Below are 21,059 nucleotides of genomic sequence, written 5' to 3'. Positions count from 1 at the left end.
GCCGGACACGGCGACCGGGGGGGGGGGGGGGGGGGGGGGGGGACGGTATCCCAATTACCGTCCGGGGTGGACGGTATTTCGTTTACCGTCCACCCCTGGGCAGCCGAGGACCGTCCGATCCGCAACTGACGACCAGGATACGCCCGCTTCGGACTCCAAAGCGAACGAGGCGGGGTCGTCGTCCCGCGGCGCTGCCTCGCCGGCCCCGGCGAGCTCCCAAGCATTGCGTGCACGAGCCGGTGTCGGTTTGATCCGCCGGGAAATCGCTATTGCTTCCGGGTAAATGGATGCGCTTTGTTCGATCTTCTCTATGCAAACCCTCCTGAACACATCGCCGTAGCTCGTTTCCGCTTTGCGTCCATGGCCGATCGGTCGGATGCTGCCGCCTGCCGCCATGGCGAGCTGGGGCCGGAGATGCATCGGAAAAGACTTCGTTTCAGTCAACTGAGCAAATCGAGAAGAAGAAAACAACTCCCAAGTTCTCCGCTGCAATTTGTAAGCTTCGACTAGACAAGCATGGCATGGAAATCACTCCTGAAAAGCTACAGATACTCAAACAATGACTTCACCCTTGCGGTAGTTGCGAGGCTACAAGCTGCAATTTCAATAACGTATTTTTCCATAATCTGATGCAGCTTCTCAAGGGCGTTGGCGCAAGAAGCTGGAACTTGCAGTATGTGGCTGTTGTCGGACACGTGAAGTATGCAAGTGTGCGGAAGAATGTCAAACAAGGCATGATTCATGAGCTTTTCTGTGCGCCACGAGGCTCTGCTTCATCTTGTATTCTGTTGGCTCTTTCTCCTTGCCAGGGTTAGGTCAACTGTGTGACAGCAACCAGCCTGAAGCTTTGGCAGAATCTCCAAAAGTATGATCAGGGTAAGGTCAGAATTTTTTTTTTGGATGCCTCATGCTGCGGCTATCCGGAAGCTATCTTACCCAAATCTTCTGCCGTTACTTTCTAGATACTGTCTACTAAGTGCCACCATTCATAAGTTTTTGTATCACCACATATATACACGTAAAAAAAATCTGAACTAGTTGTTTTTGGATGCAGAATTTATTCGCGTGTAAAAACATAACATACACATAATCATCTTGCAGTCTCCGTACTGTTTGATATATTTCTTATTGCATTCATGTTTCACAGGCAATTCTGAAGGAACATTATATTGAGGAATTCAGCATCACATTTCAGATCACTGAAACTCGATGTCCATGTTCAGTAGTTATTCTCGACAATATATGCCAGTGTTCCTTGGTGCTGTCCAAAGTCCAAGCTCCTAAAGTAAACGATTCCAGGTAGTGCAAGTGCATCTAGGGAAAAGATGTGGAAGAATCTGAACAACTCTGCAATTTCACAAGATGACTCACCCGATATGCGGAATCTATTAATGTCCTTTATGGCCTATATAAACCCACGCATTTCCATGGTTTCCTCGCAGACAAGAACTGCGAAGAGGAAGGACTAAGGAGTGGTCTTCAAGGAGTTTTCTCTCCTTCTCCCTCAAAGGCCTCCAAGCGGAGGACTTTGAGGCAGAAGAAGAGCGTACCTCTTTGTATCATTAACCATTTTATGAGACATTCGATCGCCGAAGAAAGTCAAAGTGTGTGAGGTTTGGTTTGGTTTGTTTTGTAAACTTCTGATTGCTGCTAGCTGAAAAATGTTAGATAGGGTGAACTGGCACCTGGGTATTTTAGGATCTCTTACATGAGATGTTTCTGGTGTAAAGAAAAAAACATATTCATACATAACTGATAATTGTTCTTAAGTCGACAAGGCCGAGTACTAATAGTGGAGGCACCACGATTTACTGGTGTACGTAACCGCAGAAAATTGGCCAAGTTCTTGACAAAAAGATATATATTTTTTTTGGCAAAACTGACAAAAGTTTGTTGATTTCCCTCTCAAGAGTCAAGAGATTCTGTGATTTGTGTTCAGAAAATTTGTCCCTGGCATGCCTACATGGGCCGCCTTGTGGATCAGGAGCAACTTAATAAGCGCAAGGAGAGGGCCCAATGGCCCAAAGCCCTCAACGTTCCAGCCCACATGGTGCGTGGAAGTGTTCCTCCACCTCCAGTCTGCTCCGCCTCTCCCGGCTCGACTGCGCCGCCGCCGCCTGGCTGACCGCGCCTCCCGTTCCGGCCGTTCGCGTTCGATTCCCCATCCCATCTGGCCCTCTCGAACCCTAGAATCCCAGTCCACGGACGAGGGCAGCCGGCGGCACCGCGGCGGGCCTGTTGCTTTCTGCTCCTCGCCGCCGAGCTGCGCTGCTGAAGCGGCCGTGTGCACGCGCACCGGGAGGCGCGGAGCCGCCAAACCGCCGCGGGCTGCTGCGCCTGCACGTCTACGACGACGTGGCCGCAGGCGAGGAGGAGACGACAGCCTAGCAGCCGAACCAACAGCAGAGAAGGTAGTATATCCTTTGCCTATTTTGGTCCCGTTGCTTACTGCAAATTCGCAACCGATAATACATGTGAATCGTGATCTGGCACCCTTTGTACTTTTATATCGAATTTGAAGCTCGAATGGGCACACCCAACAATGAAATTCTAGCCTCGGCACTGGCTCCTCGCTACGGTCAAAGTAGCGATTCTTGGTGGCCTGCTTTTTGAGTTTTGACCTCAAACTGAGCAACATCGCAACAAGTTACCAGCGAAGAGGTCTAATCACATAAGCGCATGCCTACGCCTAATGCTCTCTCACACAATATTTTCTCCCTTTTGCGTTTAGCATTGAGGCTGACATTGTGATCACTCTTGGTGACATGGAAAGAGTAGTCAGGATGCCCAGATGGTCATTGTGGCCACACCACTGCCCCCATGTTCGTTGCGCGAATGCTGTGGTGGAGACTGTTGTCAACAGTGTCCCATTGCCCCTCAAGTTTCAATAGCTGAATTTTCCCTGGGTCTCCCAAATTCCAGATTATGCTAGCTCACTGAATGCCACACCATCACACTTGCAAACTACTGCTCTTGATTATTGCTAAGCTCTAAAAATTGCAGAATCCTGCTTGTGCATTGAACTTGAGTGCTCGGTCCTGATACATAGATACATAGCCCACAGTTTGATACTCAGCAAGATATGATCTATTGATCTCTCACCGTCTCACGTCAGGTTACTTTGGAATGTAGGTTTCAGTGTTGGACAACAGTTTTCCATATCCTCCAATCGCTTGCCTGCAGTGACAGATCCACTTTGCCCCATTTCTTACTTGTGGACTCCATTGTCTTTAATGAGCACAGCTTCCCGAATATTTTTTGGGAAATCAAAACCCTTCTACATTGCAAAAAGCTCTTTCCCTGAAAACAAATGTATCCCACGTCTCTCCCATTGCCATATTCCCCTCTTACTCTCTCGTGCAATTGTTTCAGGTCTTTTCCTCAAGCCACCCCTTGTCCATTCCATCCTCCGATCTCTCTCCTTGGGGCCTGTCCCATCTCTATCCCTCTCCTTCCTCTCCCTGCTCCGCCACTCTGGATATATGACCCTCGATAACTATTCCCTCAACATTGCTCTCTTTGCCACTGCCCGCCTCCCATCTGTTTCTGTTGGTGGCCAGCTTCATTCCCTTTCTGTCAAACTTGGCTTGGTTTCTGATACATTTGTCCTTAATTCCCTTATCAACATGTACTCATCATGTAGCTATCCAGCTACTGCAAGGCTAGTTCTTGATTCTGCTCCCCAAGGAGCTTGTGATGTGGTTTCTTGGAACACAATAATTTCTGGATACCTACGAGCCGGGATGCCTAATAAAGCATTGCAGGCTTTTGGTGAAATGGCCAAGGAGCAAGTTAGGCTGGATGATGTCACACTGCTGAATGCGCTCGTTGCATCTGCCAGGACAAGCACAGTGAAGGTTGGGAGACTGTGCCATGCTTTAGTTGTGGTGAATGGGGTTGGAATTAACTGTCATATGGGATCCTCTCTGATTAGTATGTATGCTAAGTGTGGACTGGCTGAAGATGCCCGCAAGGTGTTTGATGGAATGCACGAGAGAAATGTGGTTTGCTGGACATCAATGATTTCTGGGTACACACAGTTGGGTAAGTTTAAAGAGGCCGTTGAGCTTTTTAGGGACATGCAAATTTCTGGAATGAAGGCTGATGATGCGACAATTGCTACTGTTGTGTCGTCATGTGCCCAAATGGGAGCACTTGACTTGGGATGTTATGTTCATGCTTATTGTGATATTCATGGTTTAGGAAAGGAGCTTTCTGTGAAGAATTCACTTATTGATATGTACTCAAAGTGTGGGGATATCAAAAAGGCTTATGAGATATTCAGTGGATTGACCAAGCGCGATGTGTTTTCTTGGACAGCAATGATAATGGGCTTTGCTGTTAATGGCCTCTGTGGCAAAGCACTAGATTTGTTTGCTCAGATGGAAGGAGAGGGTGAGGTTATACCAAGTGAGATCACTTTCTTGGGTGTCCTTACTTCTTGTAGCCATGGAGGGTTACTGGAAGAAGGGTACCATCACTTTCAGCGTATGTCCACGGTCTACAATCTTGCACCAAGGATCGAACACTATGGATGCATGGTTGATCTATTGGGCCGTGCAAAACTATTGGCAGAGGCATCACAGTTTATTAAAGAGATGCCTATTGCTCCAGATGTGGTAGTATGGCGGTCGTTGTTGTTTGCCTGCAGAGCTTGTGGAGAGGTAGGACTTGCAGAATATGTAGCAGAAAGGATCCTAGAATTGGAGCCAAAAAAGTGTGCAGGACATGTTTTACTTTCTAATGTCTATGCTACCACATCAAGGTGGGTTGATGTGAATAAGTTGCGGACACCAATGGATGGTATCAGGATGAGTAAGCAGCCGGGTTGCTCTTTCATTGAAGTGGACGGATGTGTGCATGAGTTCTTTGCAGGAGATGAATCACACCTTGAGACAGAAGCTATATACAATATTCTTTTGGGGATCAATGAGCTATTAGTAGCAGAGTCCTTTGTCATATGAAAGTTAAGATACTTTTGTGGCAACTAGATAGACAGATTTCAAATGTACCATGCTATGATTTTATATGATGGAGTGGAAAAATGCTTATACTTTTTTATTTATCTGGGAGGTAGGAAATTCATTTTTCATGTTTTAACTTCGCAAATAGAATTCTTGATGGTTAGCTTTTGGGTCCCTTGCAATGTCTGAGAATTCAGGGTGTGTTCCTAGCATTGGGATTAATTCCCGAAGCATCCGAAAAAGGAAAAAAATACTGTTAGCCTAGGTCTAAAAAAACTAGCATGTAATTGAATGTGCAGTGTGCACTATGACTCTATTTTTTTCTCTGCAACATCTGAAAGTATCAACTATTTTATATACAGAGATCACATTCACACCTTTTTGTTTCTGTTTAAAGTTTATTGTGACAAACGTAAATGCCTTATTGTGTTTCATTGAGGAGCGAGGACTAGAGGTTAATACTCCTATAAAGGTGCCATGGGATTTATTTAGTAAGCTCTTATTGGTAGTTATTCCTCGCTTGTAGTCTTATATCTGATTTATGAATCCTTGGAACATGGTGAACGGTTTCACCCATCATTATATGAGCTGGCTTGATTAGAAAATTATATGCAGGTCATGTCGTTCATGAGTCATGAAACTAGATATTGCAGGAATTACTGTAGGATCACAATTCACTAAAATTAAACTTCAAAATCTGAACTTTCTGCTAACCGATAAGTAGAAGTTTTGGGGACATATAATGTTAGCATTAATGAGAGAAACACCGGTATGATTTTGCCTGTCCTCCAGTTTTCGAATCTTTCCTTTCAGAACCATTTTCTATATATGCTTTTGCAGTTTGCTATAACATGTTATGTCAGCCAAAAAAATCCTGTAGTGGTATTGATAAGAATTGTGGCTCTTATAGCACGATGGCCTCAAGTGTTCACTGCTATGCTGGCATGCTGCTGTCATCTAGCTGTCCATTGCGTTGGTTTCCTGTTCCTTTTCTCATGCTCGTTTAATTGGCCATATTTGATTTAGAACTGAATTTTTGTTTCTCAGCACAACCATCTGGTGGCTTGGAACTTTATCATGTGTCCACTGGCTTGTAGGGCTGTGCCAATCACTGGAATATAAACAAGCAGGAGTCTCTGATTAACAGAAGTTTTTGACTTGTTCTGAAATTCAAGAATTCGCCTGAACGGAGTTATGGATCGGAGGAGTCGAACTCCTCAAGGTTGCTTATGATTAGTTTTCTTATCTGTTTCTCTGAAAGCTGGGGTTGCTGTTTTAATAGTTACTTGAATTCACTTAAATAGGTCAAATAGCACAAGTGGTCATGGAATTTCTTGAGGTAGCTGTCAGCTGCATTGTCTTCCTCAAAGGCTTCTATCCTCCTCGTAAGAAGTCCTCTTCCTTTTGCATTTAAGTGCTGCGCTTTGAAAGGTTTTGTTAGATTAAACAAATGTATCTATAGGTGCCTTTGAGAGGAGAAGGTACATGAATGTAGTGGTCCAGAAAGCAGTGCATCCAGAACTTGCTAGCTATATTCACTCCACGACTACTGGTCTTCTCCCTTTCATACAGAAGGTTTGTTTTAACCCCCGCTTTTTTAACTGACTGTTCCTCCTGCTGCAGTTAAGTGCACCAATAATTTAAATACCTTGCAAGGGGAGTTTATTTGGTAGGCGTTCTTAAAGTAGATAGCTGATAGATCACAATTTGTTTTGAAGTAAAATGACTTCTCTTTAGGATCACTTGTTGTCTCCTCTTTTGACTGATTGTTCCACGCTAAGCTTGATTGAAGCTTTCAGTGTTGATAATCCTTGATGTTCTGATACTAGATTGTAGAAATATTCCTGGTGAGCTCTACTTTGACATTTGTAGGTATCAATAACCTTAATTTCTTTATTTAACAATCCAGGGATTGGTTGAGAGGGTTGTAGTCATCTTCTATGACAAGGAGCATGTACCAATAGAGAAGTTTGTCTTCAAGCTTTTAGTAAACCAATCATACGGTTCCAAGTTAGAGGAGGCAGACCTGGAATTTGTGCTGCGCGCTTTCTTGATCAAACTGACTGTTGCTGAACCTGTCACCAAGTCTCTTCCATCAGGTTCTCTCTCTATTCCATCTCGTTATTTTAGGCTTCCTTGTTTTACTATTTCAAGGCTAGCAGTGAGAGCCAACCATGTTAGCAAGAGAGATCTTAAGGAGTGACATGGTTGTATTGTGAATCCTGATAGATGGCAGCTGGGAGGTCACCGCCTACTTCCGATCCCTCCCCGGCTATGGCGACCGAGAAGCTCAGCTGTGGATCCCCACGGACACCAAGCTGTGGATGCAGGCTCCCCATATCACCCCCATCAAGTCGGTGAGCTGTGACCCTCTGAAGATGCAGCTTTACCTGGAGCACCCTAGCCCCACGGAACCAAAGAACCCTGCGGCATAACAGGAACCTGTGCCTGCGCTATGTGCATTCTCTGTTGAGATCACCATCAGGCTAGAGAAAATGGGCGAAGTTCCTGGCTGTTGATGCAATCATGGGATGGGCGGGTGACTGGGAGAGTTCCTGGTCGTCCTGGGCTGAACCAAGGGCAGATGAGATGATAGACTTCCCCATGTCAAGGACTGCTCATAACAGTAGATGTAACCCCCGCTGTACATCTCCCAGTAGATTCAGACGTATCGTTGGAGAGAAAATTTGAGCTGCGGAACTTGAAGCGAAGGGTGTATTAGTGTGTGTCCATCGCCTACGGTGCGTTCGTTTCCTGGGATCTAAAGTTTAGAGGGATCACATCAAAGAGAATCTTATCATTATTAAATAAAGTCTAATTATAAAACTAATTGCAGAACCCCAGTGCTAATTCACGAGACGAATCTAATGAGGTATTTTAGTCCATGATTAGCAGATGATTACTGTAGCATCACCGTGGCAAATTATGGATTAATTAGGCTCATTAAATTTGTCTCGCGAATTAGCACCCAGCTGTGCAAAAAGTTTTATAAACAGATTTTATTTAATACTTCTAAATAGCAAGATTCTCCTTGATGTGACGGGTCTAAAGTTTAGAGAGTAGAAAACGAACAGGCCCTTAGGCTGATCAAACTTCTGTGGAAGAAAAATAAAGCCAACTGCTTGGATGGTGCTGTACTGCTGGCTGCTGCAAAAGTGCTGATGTGCATTCTTCTCCAGTCCTGAATCCTGATGCAGGCAGGTACGACAGGGAGCAGCGAAGACGAAAGGACGAGCTCACGGCACGGGCATGTCGTGTTTCAGACACCGTCAGGCGTCAGGAAGCAGAGCGGAATCCGAGGCTGGTGGGTGTCACTCGTCACCAGATCGACACAGAAGAGCCTGGTGAGTGGTGTAGTAGGAGCAGTCTGCTGATGTGGCCGTGACAGGTGCATGGACTCGGGCCAGATCGCTGGTACTGGTAATAAACCGTTAGGCGCTCCTCTGATGGCTCTTGCTTTGGTGACGGGGTAAAATCTGTTCCAGTCCAGATAGGCAGATACAGTTGCACAGATTTTATTTTGTTTGTTCTCTTTTCCGCCAATTCCACGCAACTTTTTGTTATGATCGTCTTATACTTAAACCACAAAAATTATATGGTAAAACACTCCAAATCATTTTTATTTGTGTGCACGCCAATTTCCAGGAACATATTCTAAGCACTATCACGTTAAATGTTTATTATAATAACAATTAGAAATACTAAATATAAGCTAATTATAAAAACTAACTACATAAATCTAGGGCTTATTCACGAGATGAATATATTTAATTTAATTAATTCATAATTAGCATATATATTACTGTAGCATGATATGGCTAATCACGGATTAATTAGATTTAATATATTCATCTCGCGAATAAATTTAGGGATTATGGAATTTATTTTATTATTAAAAATTTATATTTAATATTTCTAATTAGTATGGATTTGAAATAAGATTCGACCCAAACATCTCGATCAGCTAGCAGCCAAGAGCGAGGACTCGTGCGCTGCCATGCAAGCCTCTGCGGCCCCTCCGCTTCGGGCCTTCGGCGCCATCCAACTTTTTTTTTTCTCTTGGACGCTTCTGCCCCTGCCCGCCGCAGCCGGCGCACGTGGTCGCCATCCCGCATCCCGACACGCCGGCCCACCCACAAAGGCCACAGACCTGTCATGTGGGCCATCCGGGCCCATGACTGCCCCGCCGGCCCCGTCCCCGTCCCCATCCCTTCCCACCAAAATCTCCCGCCAACTCCACCCCTCTCCCGCCAAAACCAACCGACCCCGCCACGCGGCGCCGCCCGCGCGGGGCCTGGCCCACCGCGCAGCGAGACGGGCGCTCCGTTTTGCCGCGCTAGCCGCCCGCGCCGATATAAAAAGTCCGCGCGCGCCCGGCCGCACAGAACCGAATTTTTTTTGGCGCGCATCCCAACAGACGCCGCCGCCACCGCCGTTCCCCGCCCCCGCGTCCTTGTCCACTGCAGCCGCCGCCGCCGCCTCCTCGCCTCCCGCCGTCGGGAGAGTCTCGTCGCGGTGAGGGTTTCGCGTGCCTGGATTGGCTGTGCTTCGAGTGGAGGGGGCATGGAGGGAGCCGCGAAGCCGTCGACGAGCTCGGGGTCGGGGGTCACGGACGGGGCCTCGGGCGGCGCCAGCACAGCCGCCGCTGCCTCCATGGAGGAGAGGTTCGCTGATCTCTGCAAGGTACGGATGCTCACCTTCTGCGGCGTTTGTTCATCTCCGTTGGGCTCGGGTTTTTTTTAACAGCTGGTTGGGTGTTGAAACTCATTTTTTTTACCCCTGCCCAAGGCGTGTTTTACCTCCCTGGTGATCTGTTTTAGCTGCTTGGTGTGGGTTTCCTCGGTGAAGAAACTATGGAAGGTCGAAGATTTGAGCGGATTTTGTAGTTTGGAGTGGATTTGTGCTGGATCTGGTGCTCTCCCTTTGCTTTGCATCTTCCACTTTTGGGGGGAGATGTGTGAACTTTGCTGGCTGTGCTGCCGTCTTTGAGGTTTTGTGCTCTCGTCCCTTTGATTTAGGCTGTTTCAAGCATTTTCGCGACCCTTGGATCTTTCCAATCTATATCTTTACGATAAAGGAACCCTACCAATCCTTTTATTCGGTTTTCTTGTCATGTGTAGATATATATGCTATTTTTTCCTACAGTATTTGATAGCTAGCCTAATCAGGGGCAACTTTTTATCTGTGGCTTCTACTTTCAAAATCGAATAAATGAAAGTTCTTTTCGTTTCTCCGCGCTTTCAAGTTTGGGCCTTGCTGTCCTTTGTATTCTTATTATTACTGTCAGTTTAGTGTTCAATTTTACCACAACTATTTCTCTTGTGAACTATTCTCTTATAATCAATTGTGAATTGCTATTTTGTTTGCTGGCGAGCAGAGCAAACTGGGACTGGATGAGAGCACGACGCGGCAGGCAATGCAACTTTTCAAGGAGACCAAGAACATCCTCAAGTCCAGCATGTCTTCCTTGGGCGGTGGATCGGTAAGATTGTGTTTCTTCATCTCTGGTTTAGTTAGTGTTTCTCCCATCCAATTTCAGGACCATGTTGTATAGCTAAAAGTCTAAAACCTGTGTTTCTGCTACCTATTGGATTCATATATAGCCCGAGGAGATCGAGAGGTTTTGGTCTGCCTGTGTCCTTTACTGTGTGTCAAGGCTCAGCAAAGCAGGAAGGTCGAAGGAAGATGGTGATGTCTCACTCTGCCAGATACTGAGGGCATCTAAGCTGAAGTAAGAATCCTGCTAATTCTGTTTGGCTGAAGAAAAATCACATCTCGCTTGGGCTAATCTCTATATTCCTTCTGTTGGTTCCATGTAGCATTGTGGATTTTTTCAAGGAGATGCCACAGTTCTGCATAAAGGTTGCACATATTCTTACTGGCCTGTATGGTTCAGATTGGGAGAAGAGGCTTGAGGTACATATGTAACCGGTGTTCTCCCCTGTTTTAGAACACATTTCAGAATTGAAAATGCTGTTGGTTTCAATCTTATTACTGACGTGCATTTCCTCATTTGTGCTCAGTTGAAGGAACTGCAAGCGAACGTTGTCCATTTAAGCTTGCTAAGCAGGTAAAATTATACTTTCTATTGCTTATGCTTCACCTGTGGCTACTCGTAGTGTAAAATGTCTAGCTTTTGCTTTTATAAATTTCTGTGCTATAATGTTGATTAACTAGTGTTTTTATTTGAAAAATCAATTTGCTTGCTCTCCCCCTTGGGTGAGTTTTTTTTCCACCAGTGTTACTGAACTGAATCCAAACCACATTGGAGCATTTGGTAAATGTAATATATCAAGTTTTAGTGGATTGTAGCTATAATTTATATAATAATCTGAGTAGGCATATATGTAAAGGACTCTATGCTCCTAACAGCCTGTATTGTTTGCATATATTCTAGATTTCTTATGTTCCCTGCAAAGGCTGATACCACAAATGTTGGGATAGCCAAGCTTGTGGTGCTTTTTGTGTGTGTGGTGCCAAAACTTCTTTCTCTTTTATCCAACTTTTCTAGAATTGCATCCTAGAAAGCTTGAAACTGCAGGCTAAAATTATGAACTATTTTTGGGTAAATGACTATGATGTTTGTTTGGTTCAGGTACTACAAGCGTGCATACCAGGATCTATTCTTGTCAAATGATGCCAAGTCTTCAGAAAATTCTTCAGAATCAAACAACCAAGAGGCTTCAGATTATTATCGCTTTGGATGGTTGCTTTTTTTAGTCCTAAGAATCCGATCATTCAGCAGATTCAAGGATCTTGTGACATCAACGAACGAACTGGTTTCTGTGTTGGTAAGGACATCTGCTATGATCAAATTCACAAGTGTTTTCTCTTCGCATGCAGCACGGCAATCGATGCATAGTGTTAGTCAACTTGAATATAACAAATACTGCTTATTTTGCATGCCTGCAGGCTGTACTTATCATTCACGTTCCTGTGTGGCTAAGGAGCTTCAATATAAAGGATTCACCCTACTTTGGTAATGGCAACTAACTCTTTATTTGACAGATACTGTTTGCTAATCATGTTCTGCTAGTTATAGCAGTTATGGCTTAAAACTGATACGTTCTGTTGGTTTGAATCAGGTAAGAAGTCAGATCAGGGAGTCAATCTTATTGCTTCTCTGTGTGAAAAATATCATACATCAGAAGATGAATTGAGCAAAGCACTGGAGAAGACAAACACTCTCATAATGGATATTCTGAAAAATAAGCCATGCTCTGCTTCAGAATGTCAACAGGATAATTTGTCTTTTATTGATCCAGGTAAAGATCTACAGTGCAAAACTTAATGTTTGGTATTCACTGTCTTTTCACGAGCTCATCTGCTGCCCATTCTCACTAAAATTTCTTCTTTGACGCAGAAGGTTTGAAAGTTTTTAAGGATTTGCTTCAGGGAAACTCGTTGAAATCAAGTCTGCTAATCCTAGAAAAGGAATATGACAATGCAATTAACTCAGAAGGAGAGCTAGATGAGCGCATGTTTGCTAATGATGAGGACAGTTTGCTTGGCAGTGGAAGTCTGTCAGGTGGAGCCATTAATTTACCAGGCACAAAGGTACTGCTAACTAGCAAGATTAAAATTCATCCATTGCTTCATTACTTGAAAGCTTTAAAATTTGTTTAAACATATTTGTATTTTGTGGTATTTCAGAGAAAGTATGATGTTATGGCCTCACCTGCAAAATCAATAACAAGCCCAAGTCCAATGTCTCCTCCACGTTTTTGTTTATCACCTAAAGGCAACAGCTTTGGCAACTCAAAGATGGCTCCTATCACTCCAGTGAGCACAGCCATGACAACTGCTAAGTGGCTTCGGACTACAATAACTCCCCTTCCTTCAAAACCTTCTGGGGAACTATTGCGCTTCTTCTCAGCATGTGATAAGGATTTAACAGAAGACATTACACGCAGAGCTGGCATTATACTTGGAGCCATATTCACAAGCAGTTCTTTTGGTGAACGCATATGTACCAATGTGCGAAGCGCAAATAGGATGGATGCTATCTGGACGGAGCAAAGAAAAATGGAAGCCCTTAAGCTATATTACAGGGTTCTGGAATCAATGTGTAGAGCAGAGTCGCAAATCTTGAGTGGGAGCGGGAACAATCTTACATCACTCTTGTCTAATGAGCGATTTCATCGGTGTATGATTGCCTGTTCTGCTGAATTAGTTCTTGCAACTCATAAGACTGTCACTATGATGTTCCCAGCTGTTCTGGAGAAGACTGGCATTACAGCTTTTGACTTGAGTAAGGTCATAGAGGGTTTTGTTAGGCATGAAGATACACTTCCCAGAGAGTTGAAGCGTCATCTGAATTCTCTTGAGGAACGGCTTCTGGAGAGCATGGCATGGGAGAAAGGCTCATCAATGTACAATTCCTTGATTGTTGCAAGGCCAGCACTGTCTGCAGAAATAAACCGGTTAGGTTTACTGGCTGAACCAATGCCTTCACTTGATGCCATTGCAGCGCATCATAATATCTCATTAGGGGGCTTGCCACCTCTCCCCTTCCAAAAGCAGGAGCATTCACCAGGTAGCATTTTATCAACCATCATCAGTTCAATGCTTATTTTGATGTTCCTGAGTGTTAATAAAGAGTATTTCTTTGGCTTTACAATTTTCACTGTACGCAATTAGTGATTGAACTTCCTCCTTGTTAATGGTGTTTCCTGCAGATAAAGATGAAGTCAGATCTCCCAAAAGAGCATGCACTGAGAGAAGAAATGTTCTGGTGGACAACAATTCATTTAGATCACCAGTCAAGGATATCATCAAATCGAAGTTACCACCTCTTCAATCAGCTTTTGCAAGGTTAATATTCCTTCCTGGCTTCTTTGTGAACTCTTATGTGACTGTGTCCAAGGTTTACAATTTCGGCGGAATTTCGCTGGCAATCAGCCAGATGCTTAAGTGGAATTTTTATTTTTGTATTCTTATTGCAGTCCAACAAGACCGAACCCTGCAGCAGGAGGTGAAACATGCGCAGAGACAGGAATAGGTGTTTTCTTTAGCAAGGTGAGTATTCCTTTTTGATGCATCATAATGTGATGAGATAAAATGCTTGCTGTTCACTTGATGTCCATGTATCCCTGCAGATAGCAAAACTTGCAGCCATTAGAATCAGAAGTCTCTGTGAAAGATTGCAACTTTCTCAGCAAGTTCTGGAGCGAGTGTACTTCCTCGTGCAGCAAATCCTTAGCCAACAAACTGCTCTTTTCTTCAACAGGCATATTGACCAGATCATACTGTGCAGCATATATGGAGTTGCTAAGGTACATGTAGCAATTATCTTAGTTCCAAATCCATGGGTAAAATATATCATACTATAACCATTAATTTTTTTGTTGGAAATAATTTACAGATATCTCAACTGGAACTCTCATTCAAGGAGATTATTTTCGGCTACAGAAAACAACCTCAATGCAAGCCACAAGTTTTCCGAAGTGTTTATGTTCATTGGCCCCCAAGATGCAGGAATGGGGTTAGTTCCTTCTTGTTTTCAGCTTTTAAGGATTTCTCTAAGTTGCGCACATTGCAATGAGTTAGAAAGTTTGCCTAACTGAATTCTTATCCTGCCAGAAAACAGGAGAAGATCATGTTGATATTATCACTTTCTACAACGAAGTATTTATTCCTGCTGCCAAGCCTTTGTTGGTGGAGGTAGGGCCTGGTGCTAGTCCAAACAAGAAAGAAGAGGAAAAAGGTTCTGGTGATGGTATGCACCTGTATATAGAAATTAGGCAACATTATCCTAGTGCTGACTCCATAAAGGCTTTGCTGAAGTGTTTTTGTTGTATCAGTAGGTCCATTTCCAGAATCTCCACGGCTAGCACGGTTTCCAAACCTTCCTGACATGTCTCCGAAGAAGGTTTCTGCTACTCACAATGTATATGTCTCACCGCTACGATCGTCGAAGGTATATGCCTGTCAATTTTGTGTGTATCATTACATTTTCATCTGACTGAACTATTGTGTAATCATCTATCAATGCTGTGACAACTTCATAACCGAACTCTCCAGATGGATACTTTGCTCTCCCCAAGCTCAAAGAGCTACTATGCATGTGTTGGTGAGAGTACCTACGCGTTTCAAAGCCCTTCCAAGGATCTGAAGGCTATCAATAACCGGCTAAACAGGTAAAATCTACAGCGAAGTTCGCAGAAGGTTTGCTCATTCCGTTTCCAACAAAAACAGAGTACTGACGTCCAGACCACCTGCAATGTGTGCGCAGTGGGAAGAAAGTTAGCGGACGGCTGAACTTCGACGTTGTCAGCGACTTGGTCGTCGCCAGCAGCCTCAGCAGCGATCAAAATGCCAAGCCTGCAGCCATGGAAGTGGTTCCGGTCAAGACGCCGGTGAAAAGTGAGCCATCTGAGTCGTGATCGACTCCGCGATGCTGCATCGCCGATCCAACACAACCTATGCTGAACTGTTAGGTGCCAGATGATCAGAGTTAGATATTAGATGCCCTTTGTTTCTGTTTGTCTCTTGACATGGGAAACTCCTCTGTGAGCAGCTACACCTGTTGTAAAATATAAGAAAGGCTGCCCTGAGAGCTCCCCTAACCTCCCTCACTTTAGTAGGAGCTAGTACCATAGTCATGTAACCTAACAGGTTGACAAGTTTTGTAAATGCAAAATGGTCTTTGTCTTGTCGATTCCCGCACGGATGTGAATCGCTTGTTCCTGCCCTCTTCATTGCCATCAGTAGCATCGCCGTCGTCTATGTTTGCACACGCCGGCGTTCGCTTCGGGGCGGCCTCCGCGGCCGCGCGCCGGCGGCGGCCTTTGCGGCGTAGTGTAGTATGGCGTCGCGAGCCAGTGGTACGGTGCTGGTAGGTAGGTCTCGTGGAGCGGGACGGGGGCGCCGGCTCGCTCGTCGCCGACCATCGCCGCGTCGAATTGAAGCTCTTGACCGTGACGTGGCCCGTGGGGAAGGTGACGCCATGGGGGCTCGGGCGGCGCGAGCTCGATGGTGGAGCCGCGCCGCGGAAAGGGGGGAGGCTGTAGCTTGCCATGGCGCCTGCTAACTCCGAGATGCTTATGTCAGGGGGTTTCCGGGAGGGCGCAGGCAGGGTCCCCGGGGCACGGAGGTGGTGACGGAGGCAGGCGGCGCACTGGGAAGAAGCTGAGAGGCCGTCGGGAGTTGTTTCATAGAAGTCCTCAATATTTTACACATAACCCCCTGAATCGGATCGCGATTACAAAGCTCGCCACAAGCAGCCCTCCTCTCCACTAGCCGGCGGAGCACCGCGCGCGCGCCGCCACCACCGCCCCCGCGCGCCGCCCCCCCCCCCCCCCCCCCCCCCCCCCCGGCCCAACTCTGACTGACGAGGCAGAGCGCCGCGACCTCCATCCGCGCTTCAGTCCATCTGCATCGGACGGCTGGTAGGCACGTAATGGCAATAGGCACTTGCACAGTTCGATGCCAGATGAACACTGAAGCAAGTCAAACATTAGAAAACTCGACTGCAAACAGTTATACATACATACGTATAATCTCAACATTTGTTTTGTACAAGAATTATTGTACATCTTTTTCTCACTTACAGCAACCCCTCAACTAATCCGTGTAAGGGGAACTATTTGGAGAACAGTTCTTTGGTTACAATACTGTAAACAGCTTAATATAAGTAGCTTGCAAGCCATCAAACTAAAGATGACTGATGGATGGCTCATAAGGACAGCACAAACTACTATTCAGTGACCTGCATGCATATATCTAGCTAGAACAAAGTTCCAAGCGTGTCATCTGTCTGATAGTTTTTTTCTGCTCCTTTAGGCATCACAAGATTCACCACTGCACTGTATCAGTAAAGATACTTCATGCTATAGAAACTTTTCAGAGGTTGCTCGACAGCCATGACGGTAGGCACCCTGCAAGATTAATTTGGAGGGAGAAAATTTAAAGAAAATCAGATTCGAACCAACACCATGAACATTTCAAAGTTTCAGGCGCCGCAAGGCGATCAGGAAGCAAGTTCAGAACGTGTGAGATTCAGAAACATGTAGCTCACATGAGACCGGGAAGCGGAATCACAGGCCCGGTTTCCCGGCGGCAGCCGGCAGCTGCTGCTGCTGCTCATGCTCGGCCACGAGGATGTAGAAGAGACCCATCACGCCCGTGTGCTGCCGCTCGCTGCTGTAGTTGGACACCACGGTTAGCAAATCGCCGTCACACACCATCACGGTGCCCGGCTTCGGGTAGCAGGGCGACATGCCCACGATGTAGCCAGCCTCGTTCCCGGCCTCCTGACCCTCGCCGTAGTTTGCCACCGATTCACATAGCAGGCGGCCGTCCTGTGTGACAAGTTCAGTGCAGGCAGTTCATCAGCATTCAGGCTAACAACTAAAATTTCAGGTCAACAATGGTCATTACTTGCTAGAATGCTAGTACATGGATTTCAGTTTTTTCAGACGATGATACTGAGCTCTGCGCCAGCAAAATGCAAACAGATCGAATCAGTGGTGGAAGCTACCTCGCCGTGCAGAGAAGCGGCAATGCCACCTGAATGCTGGTGAGCGACGCCGAACACGATGTCGCCTCCCCGCGGTAGGATTTGTTTGGCCACCTGAACATGGACGCAGTCATTCTTGGCCCGGTTCTCAGAGCTGCATTCCTCGATCTGATACTCAATCTGCACATACAAAACGGTCCGGATCATAAACCATCTCGAGTATAACCTATCCAAATTAACACCTCAGATTGTGCATTTCTCAGCATCTGAAGCATATATGAAGCTTCTACTTGTTGCATATGCATACCTTGCAAGCAGGCTCTGATTTCCCCTCGAGCAGAGCTCTGTCACTAACATCGAAGATGTAAATCTTCACCGGCAAAACCGCATTGCTCCAGTCGAGCCACGTCACGGTGTATCGCAGGAGCACATTCCTCTCCTCGCCATTGGCGAACTCTTCCTTCACCTTGCACCGGATCTCATCGTAGCAGCAGCGCAGCCCGCCGGTGTAGTCCTTACTGATGTGCCGGCCATGCTCATCGATCGTCACGTTGTACAGGTCGCACCTGCACTCGGTGCAGCCCAGCTTGTCGGTGACGCCCCTGGTGTCAATGGCGTGAATGTTGAACAGCCACTTCTCCTCGTACCCTCCGGTGGCGCCTCCGGGTTGCCGACCTCGATGCCGTAGGGATCAGGCACCCAAGTTGCGGTGTGCCGGGTCTCTGAGCGAGCCCATAGTACTGTCCCAGAGTGGTCTTGCACACGCCGGAGTTCCTAATCAGGATGTAGTCCGGGAGATTCTGTGCCGCGACGGCGGTGGCGTCCTTCGCCTCAAAGTAGGGCTCCGCGACCCAGTGGTGGAGGTAGGTCTCGTGGAGGGGGATGGGGACGCCATGCTCGTCGACGACCTCTGCATCGAAGCTCTTGATTGCAAGGTGGCCTCTCGGGAAGTCAATGTCAAGGTAGAATTTGTTGGAGATGGAGCCGGGGCGCAGGGAGATCGGCGGGGACAGGAACGTCTTGGATTTGAGTAGGTGGCCTCTCACATTGAGCGCCTCCAACGGGAGAGTGGCGGTTGCAGATAGCAGTGTGATGAGCAGGACAAGGAACAACAACATCTTCATCTTGTTACCACTGTACCACCTGCAAAAATTTGAATTAACCGAATCAGGAAAATGGATAAGAACAAGCAAATGGACTCATCGAGAATTACTTGAATTGTTCTGTTGGATTACAAGAGCGTCTTTTTATTTTACCTGAGAGCAACTATTGATCACTGAACTTTCTGCTGGGACTAATATTTGGTACGGTTGCTTTCTACTGATCTAATCCTTACCCTCTGTCTACAGTTTGACTGCTAATTTGTAAACTTTCTCCATATGCACAGAAGTTTGTGCATCGATATATATAAAATTAGAGTGGTAAGAAGCACGCGATAGAAAATAATGCAAGCAGGACTAAACAAACACGATGTCAAAGTCAAACCCTGGCGGTTCCCACCAACCATGCCATTTATTTTATTTCCATTTCTTTTTAAGGAAAAAGATGGACTCCAGAGGATCCGATCGATGTCACTCATTTTTAACCTTATCGCTCTTGTTGAGGACAAGTTCTATGTTCAACTAATCTGCAGAAACTAAGGGGGTTCTGACTAGCAAGCAGTAGTTCTTGGTCAGTTGGCGGTTCTGCTTCCCGAAGAGGAAATCGGATCTTCCAACTAGTACCGGACAACCGTCAGCGGGTCGCATATAACAGCAAAAAAGAATACAGGAGCACAAGAACCGAGCAGAGCATCTACCAAACTTTCTGAATCAATCGCTCGCAGAAAACATCGACCTGACAGGATAATGTTCTAGCAGATACCGTGGAAAGACATCGATCCTAGCGAGGACATGGGAAGGGGCAAGCAGAGGTGAATGAAACCGAGGAGCAGAGACTAGGGAAGGAGAGGACGGAGCGTACCAGGCACGGTCCCAGAGTGGAAGAACGGAGACCTCCGCCGGGCCGGGCCGCGCCTCTTTATACGGATCTCCGCGTCGAATTGAAGCTCTTGCCCGCGACGTGGCCCGTGCGGAAGGCGATGCCATGGGGCTCCGGCGCGAGCTCGATGGTGGAGCTGCGCCGCGGGGAATTGGAGAGGCTGCAGCCGGCCATGGGTGCCTTCTAACTTCGAGTGGCGGATGCTCGGTTTCCGGGAGGGCGCGGGTAACGACGGAGGTGTTGGGGAAGGCAGATAGCGCATTGGGGAAGAAGATGAGAGGCCGGCGGCGTACCGGAGAAGCAGCTGAGAAGCCGTCGGCCGTCGGGAGTTTTGTTTTCAATCAACCCCTCAGTATTTACACATAACCTCCTGAATCGGATCGCGATTAATAGTCGCAATCCGAATCAGGGGGTTATGTGTAAACTATCGATCCAGTAGTTTACATAAACCCCCCTGACGCCGATGGAGGTGAAGCTGTGGGGAGGAGCTGGAGCGGGCGTACGTCCGCGACCTCGTCTCCGCCGCTGACAACAGAGGCGGAGTGCCTCAGGCTCATCTCCCAGTTCAGCTCCCTCTCCTCCTCGCTCGCCGGCGCCGTCACCGTCCCGCGCGCGCTTCGTCCAGGCGTGCCGGCTCGACTGCGCCGCTGCGCGATGAACGCCTTCAAGCTCTGCATGCTCGCGAACGACCAGGTCCGCCCGCTGCTGCAGGAGCTCCGTCGCCACCTCCATGGCCAGGCTCGGCACCCTGCTGCCGCACGACTTGTCTGCTCTCCAAAATCGGTGTGTTGCAAGAGATATCTTCGTCTCGACGATGTAATTTGTGAACCCAATTCCATGGAAAATCATGCTGCCGAATCGCAATTCTACTCGCTGATGCAGTCGATTGATGTTTTGCTCTTTCTACGCGATCATTGGTGTTTCAGTTTGTTGTGCTAACATCAGTTCTACCACGGTCAGAGATAGTTCTGAACTCCTGCACTATATATGCTGGTGAAACTCTCGCTGATGATGTACTCAAGTGATCTTCTTCAAGTGTTACTGCAGAATTTGAAGAAGTTGCGTGTAGTACTGCATATGCGCTTTTACAATCAAAGCAAGTTGCCCGAATCTGTTTCTGAGTTGAAGCAGCTTCGGTATTTTGGAAGTCAGAGTCAAAACCTGGTAGTAAGGCTGTTCTTGTTAGGCGTCATTGCCTCGTGTTGCAAGAATTCATCAGTGCCGTTGCCTGGTGTAAATCTGTACTGTCAATGGATTCAGGAAATTAAAGTGTCAAAAATTGAAGAAAAGGATATGCCCACGGACGAGGAAAATGCTGGAGTTTTTTTTCCAAAGCAGAAAACGACCTACATTTTTTAACATATTTTGAAACGGAGGGAGTAGACTACATGTAAATACAACTTTTTATCTCCAATGCTGGTTTGCTGTTAGGCCATCGTTGCTAAGATCATCGCTGACGACGTTCATTCACACACACTGCAGAACTACTCAGCTTTTGCGTCGAACCATGCCAACGCTGCTCGAGGCCTGATGACAGACGAATCAGTCTCGTTCTCTCTCCCTTGCAGACGAAGACACGAGACGCCTATATATGTGGCATCGACTGTATATATACTTGGTCCTTTTCTGTTTTCTCCGATTCTGAACGTCATTTG

General features: G+C 46.6%; 2 protein-coding genes and 1 pseudogene across 7 annotated transcripts; 2 read left to right on the top strand and 1 right to left on the bottom strand.

Moving 5' to 3' along the window:
• The first annotated feature begins 2,039 nt into the window (after positions 1 to 2,039).
• LOC112897637 (DNA polymerase zeta processivity subunit) lies at positions 2,040 to 7,751 on the top strand. 4 transcript variants are annotated; one of them, XM_025965988.1, is made up of 6 exons: positions 2,040 to 2,411; positions 6,062 to 6,186; positions 6,269 to 6,349; positions 6,427 to 6,539; positions 6,874 to 7,063; positions 7,194 to 7,751. In XM_025965988.1, exons 2-6 carry the CDS (start codon positions 6,159 to 6,161, stop codon positions 7,397 to 7,399), a joined length of 618 nt encoding a protein of 205 aa, XP_025821773.1. In that variant the 5' UTR covers positions 2,040 to 2,411; positions 6,062 to 6,158; the 3' UTR covers positions 7,400 to 7,751. The 4 variants fall into 4 exon arrangements, with proteins under 4 accessions (XP_025821773.1, XP_025821772.1, XP_025821771.1 ...); XM_025965987.1 differs by having other exon boundaries at positions 6,012 to 6,186; XM_025965989.1 differs by lacking the exon at positions 2,040 to 2,411 and adding an exon at positions 4,945 to 5,073.
• Positions 7,752 to 8,953: 1,202 nt separating this feature from the next.
• On the top strand, positions 8,954 to 15,624 carry LOC112896204 (retinoblastoma-related protein 3). 3 transcript variants are annotated; one of them, XM_025964125.1, is made up of 18 exons: positions 8,954 to 9,647; positions 10,342 to 10,446; positions 10,568 to 10,695; positions 10,784 to 10,880; positions 10,988 to 11,034; positions 11,560 to 11,755; positions 11,877 to 11,943; positions 12,050 to 12,229; positions 12,328 to 12,521; positions 12,618 to 13,500; positions 13,643 to 13,778; positions 13,910 to 13,982; positions 14,063 to 14,239; positions 14,329 to 14,448; positions 14,547 to 14,682; positions 14,771 to 14,883; positions 14,988 to 15,103; positions 15,199 to 15,624. In XM_025964125.1, exons 1-18 carry the CDS (start codon positions 9,120 to 9,122, stop codon positions 15,347 to 15,349), a joined length of 3,447 nt encoding a protein of 1,148 aa, XP_025819910.1. In that variant the 5' UTR covers positions 8,954 to 9,119; the 3' UTR covers positions 15,350 to 15,624. The 3 variants fall into 3 exon arrangements, with proteins under 3 accessions (XP_025819910.1, XP_025819909.1, XP_025819908.1); XM_025964124.1 differs by having other exon boundaries at positions 8,956 to 9,647; positions 12,331 to 12,521; positions 14,768 to 14,883; XM_025964123.1 differs by having other exon boundaries at positions 8,956 to 9,647; positions 14,768 to 14,883.
• A 798-nt stretch (positions 15,625 to 16,422) lies between these two features.
• On the bottom strand, positions 16,423 to 20,098 carry LOC112897285 (annotated as a pseudogene).
• Positions 20,099 to 21,059: the final 961 nt, after the last annotated feature.

The sequence above is a fragment of the Panicum hallii genome, chromosome 6 (assembly GCF_002211085.1).
Source record: "Panicum hallii strain FIL2 chromosome 6, PHallii_v3.1, whole genome shotgun sequence".
Taxonomy (NCBI): Eukaryota; Viridiplantae; Streptophyta; class Magnoliopsida; order Poales; family Poaceae; genus Panicum; species Panicum hallii.
Note: the sequence above shows the minus strand (reverse complement) of the source record. Positions and strands in the feature narration are given on the sequence as shown.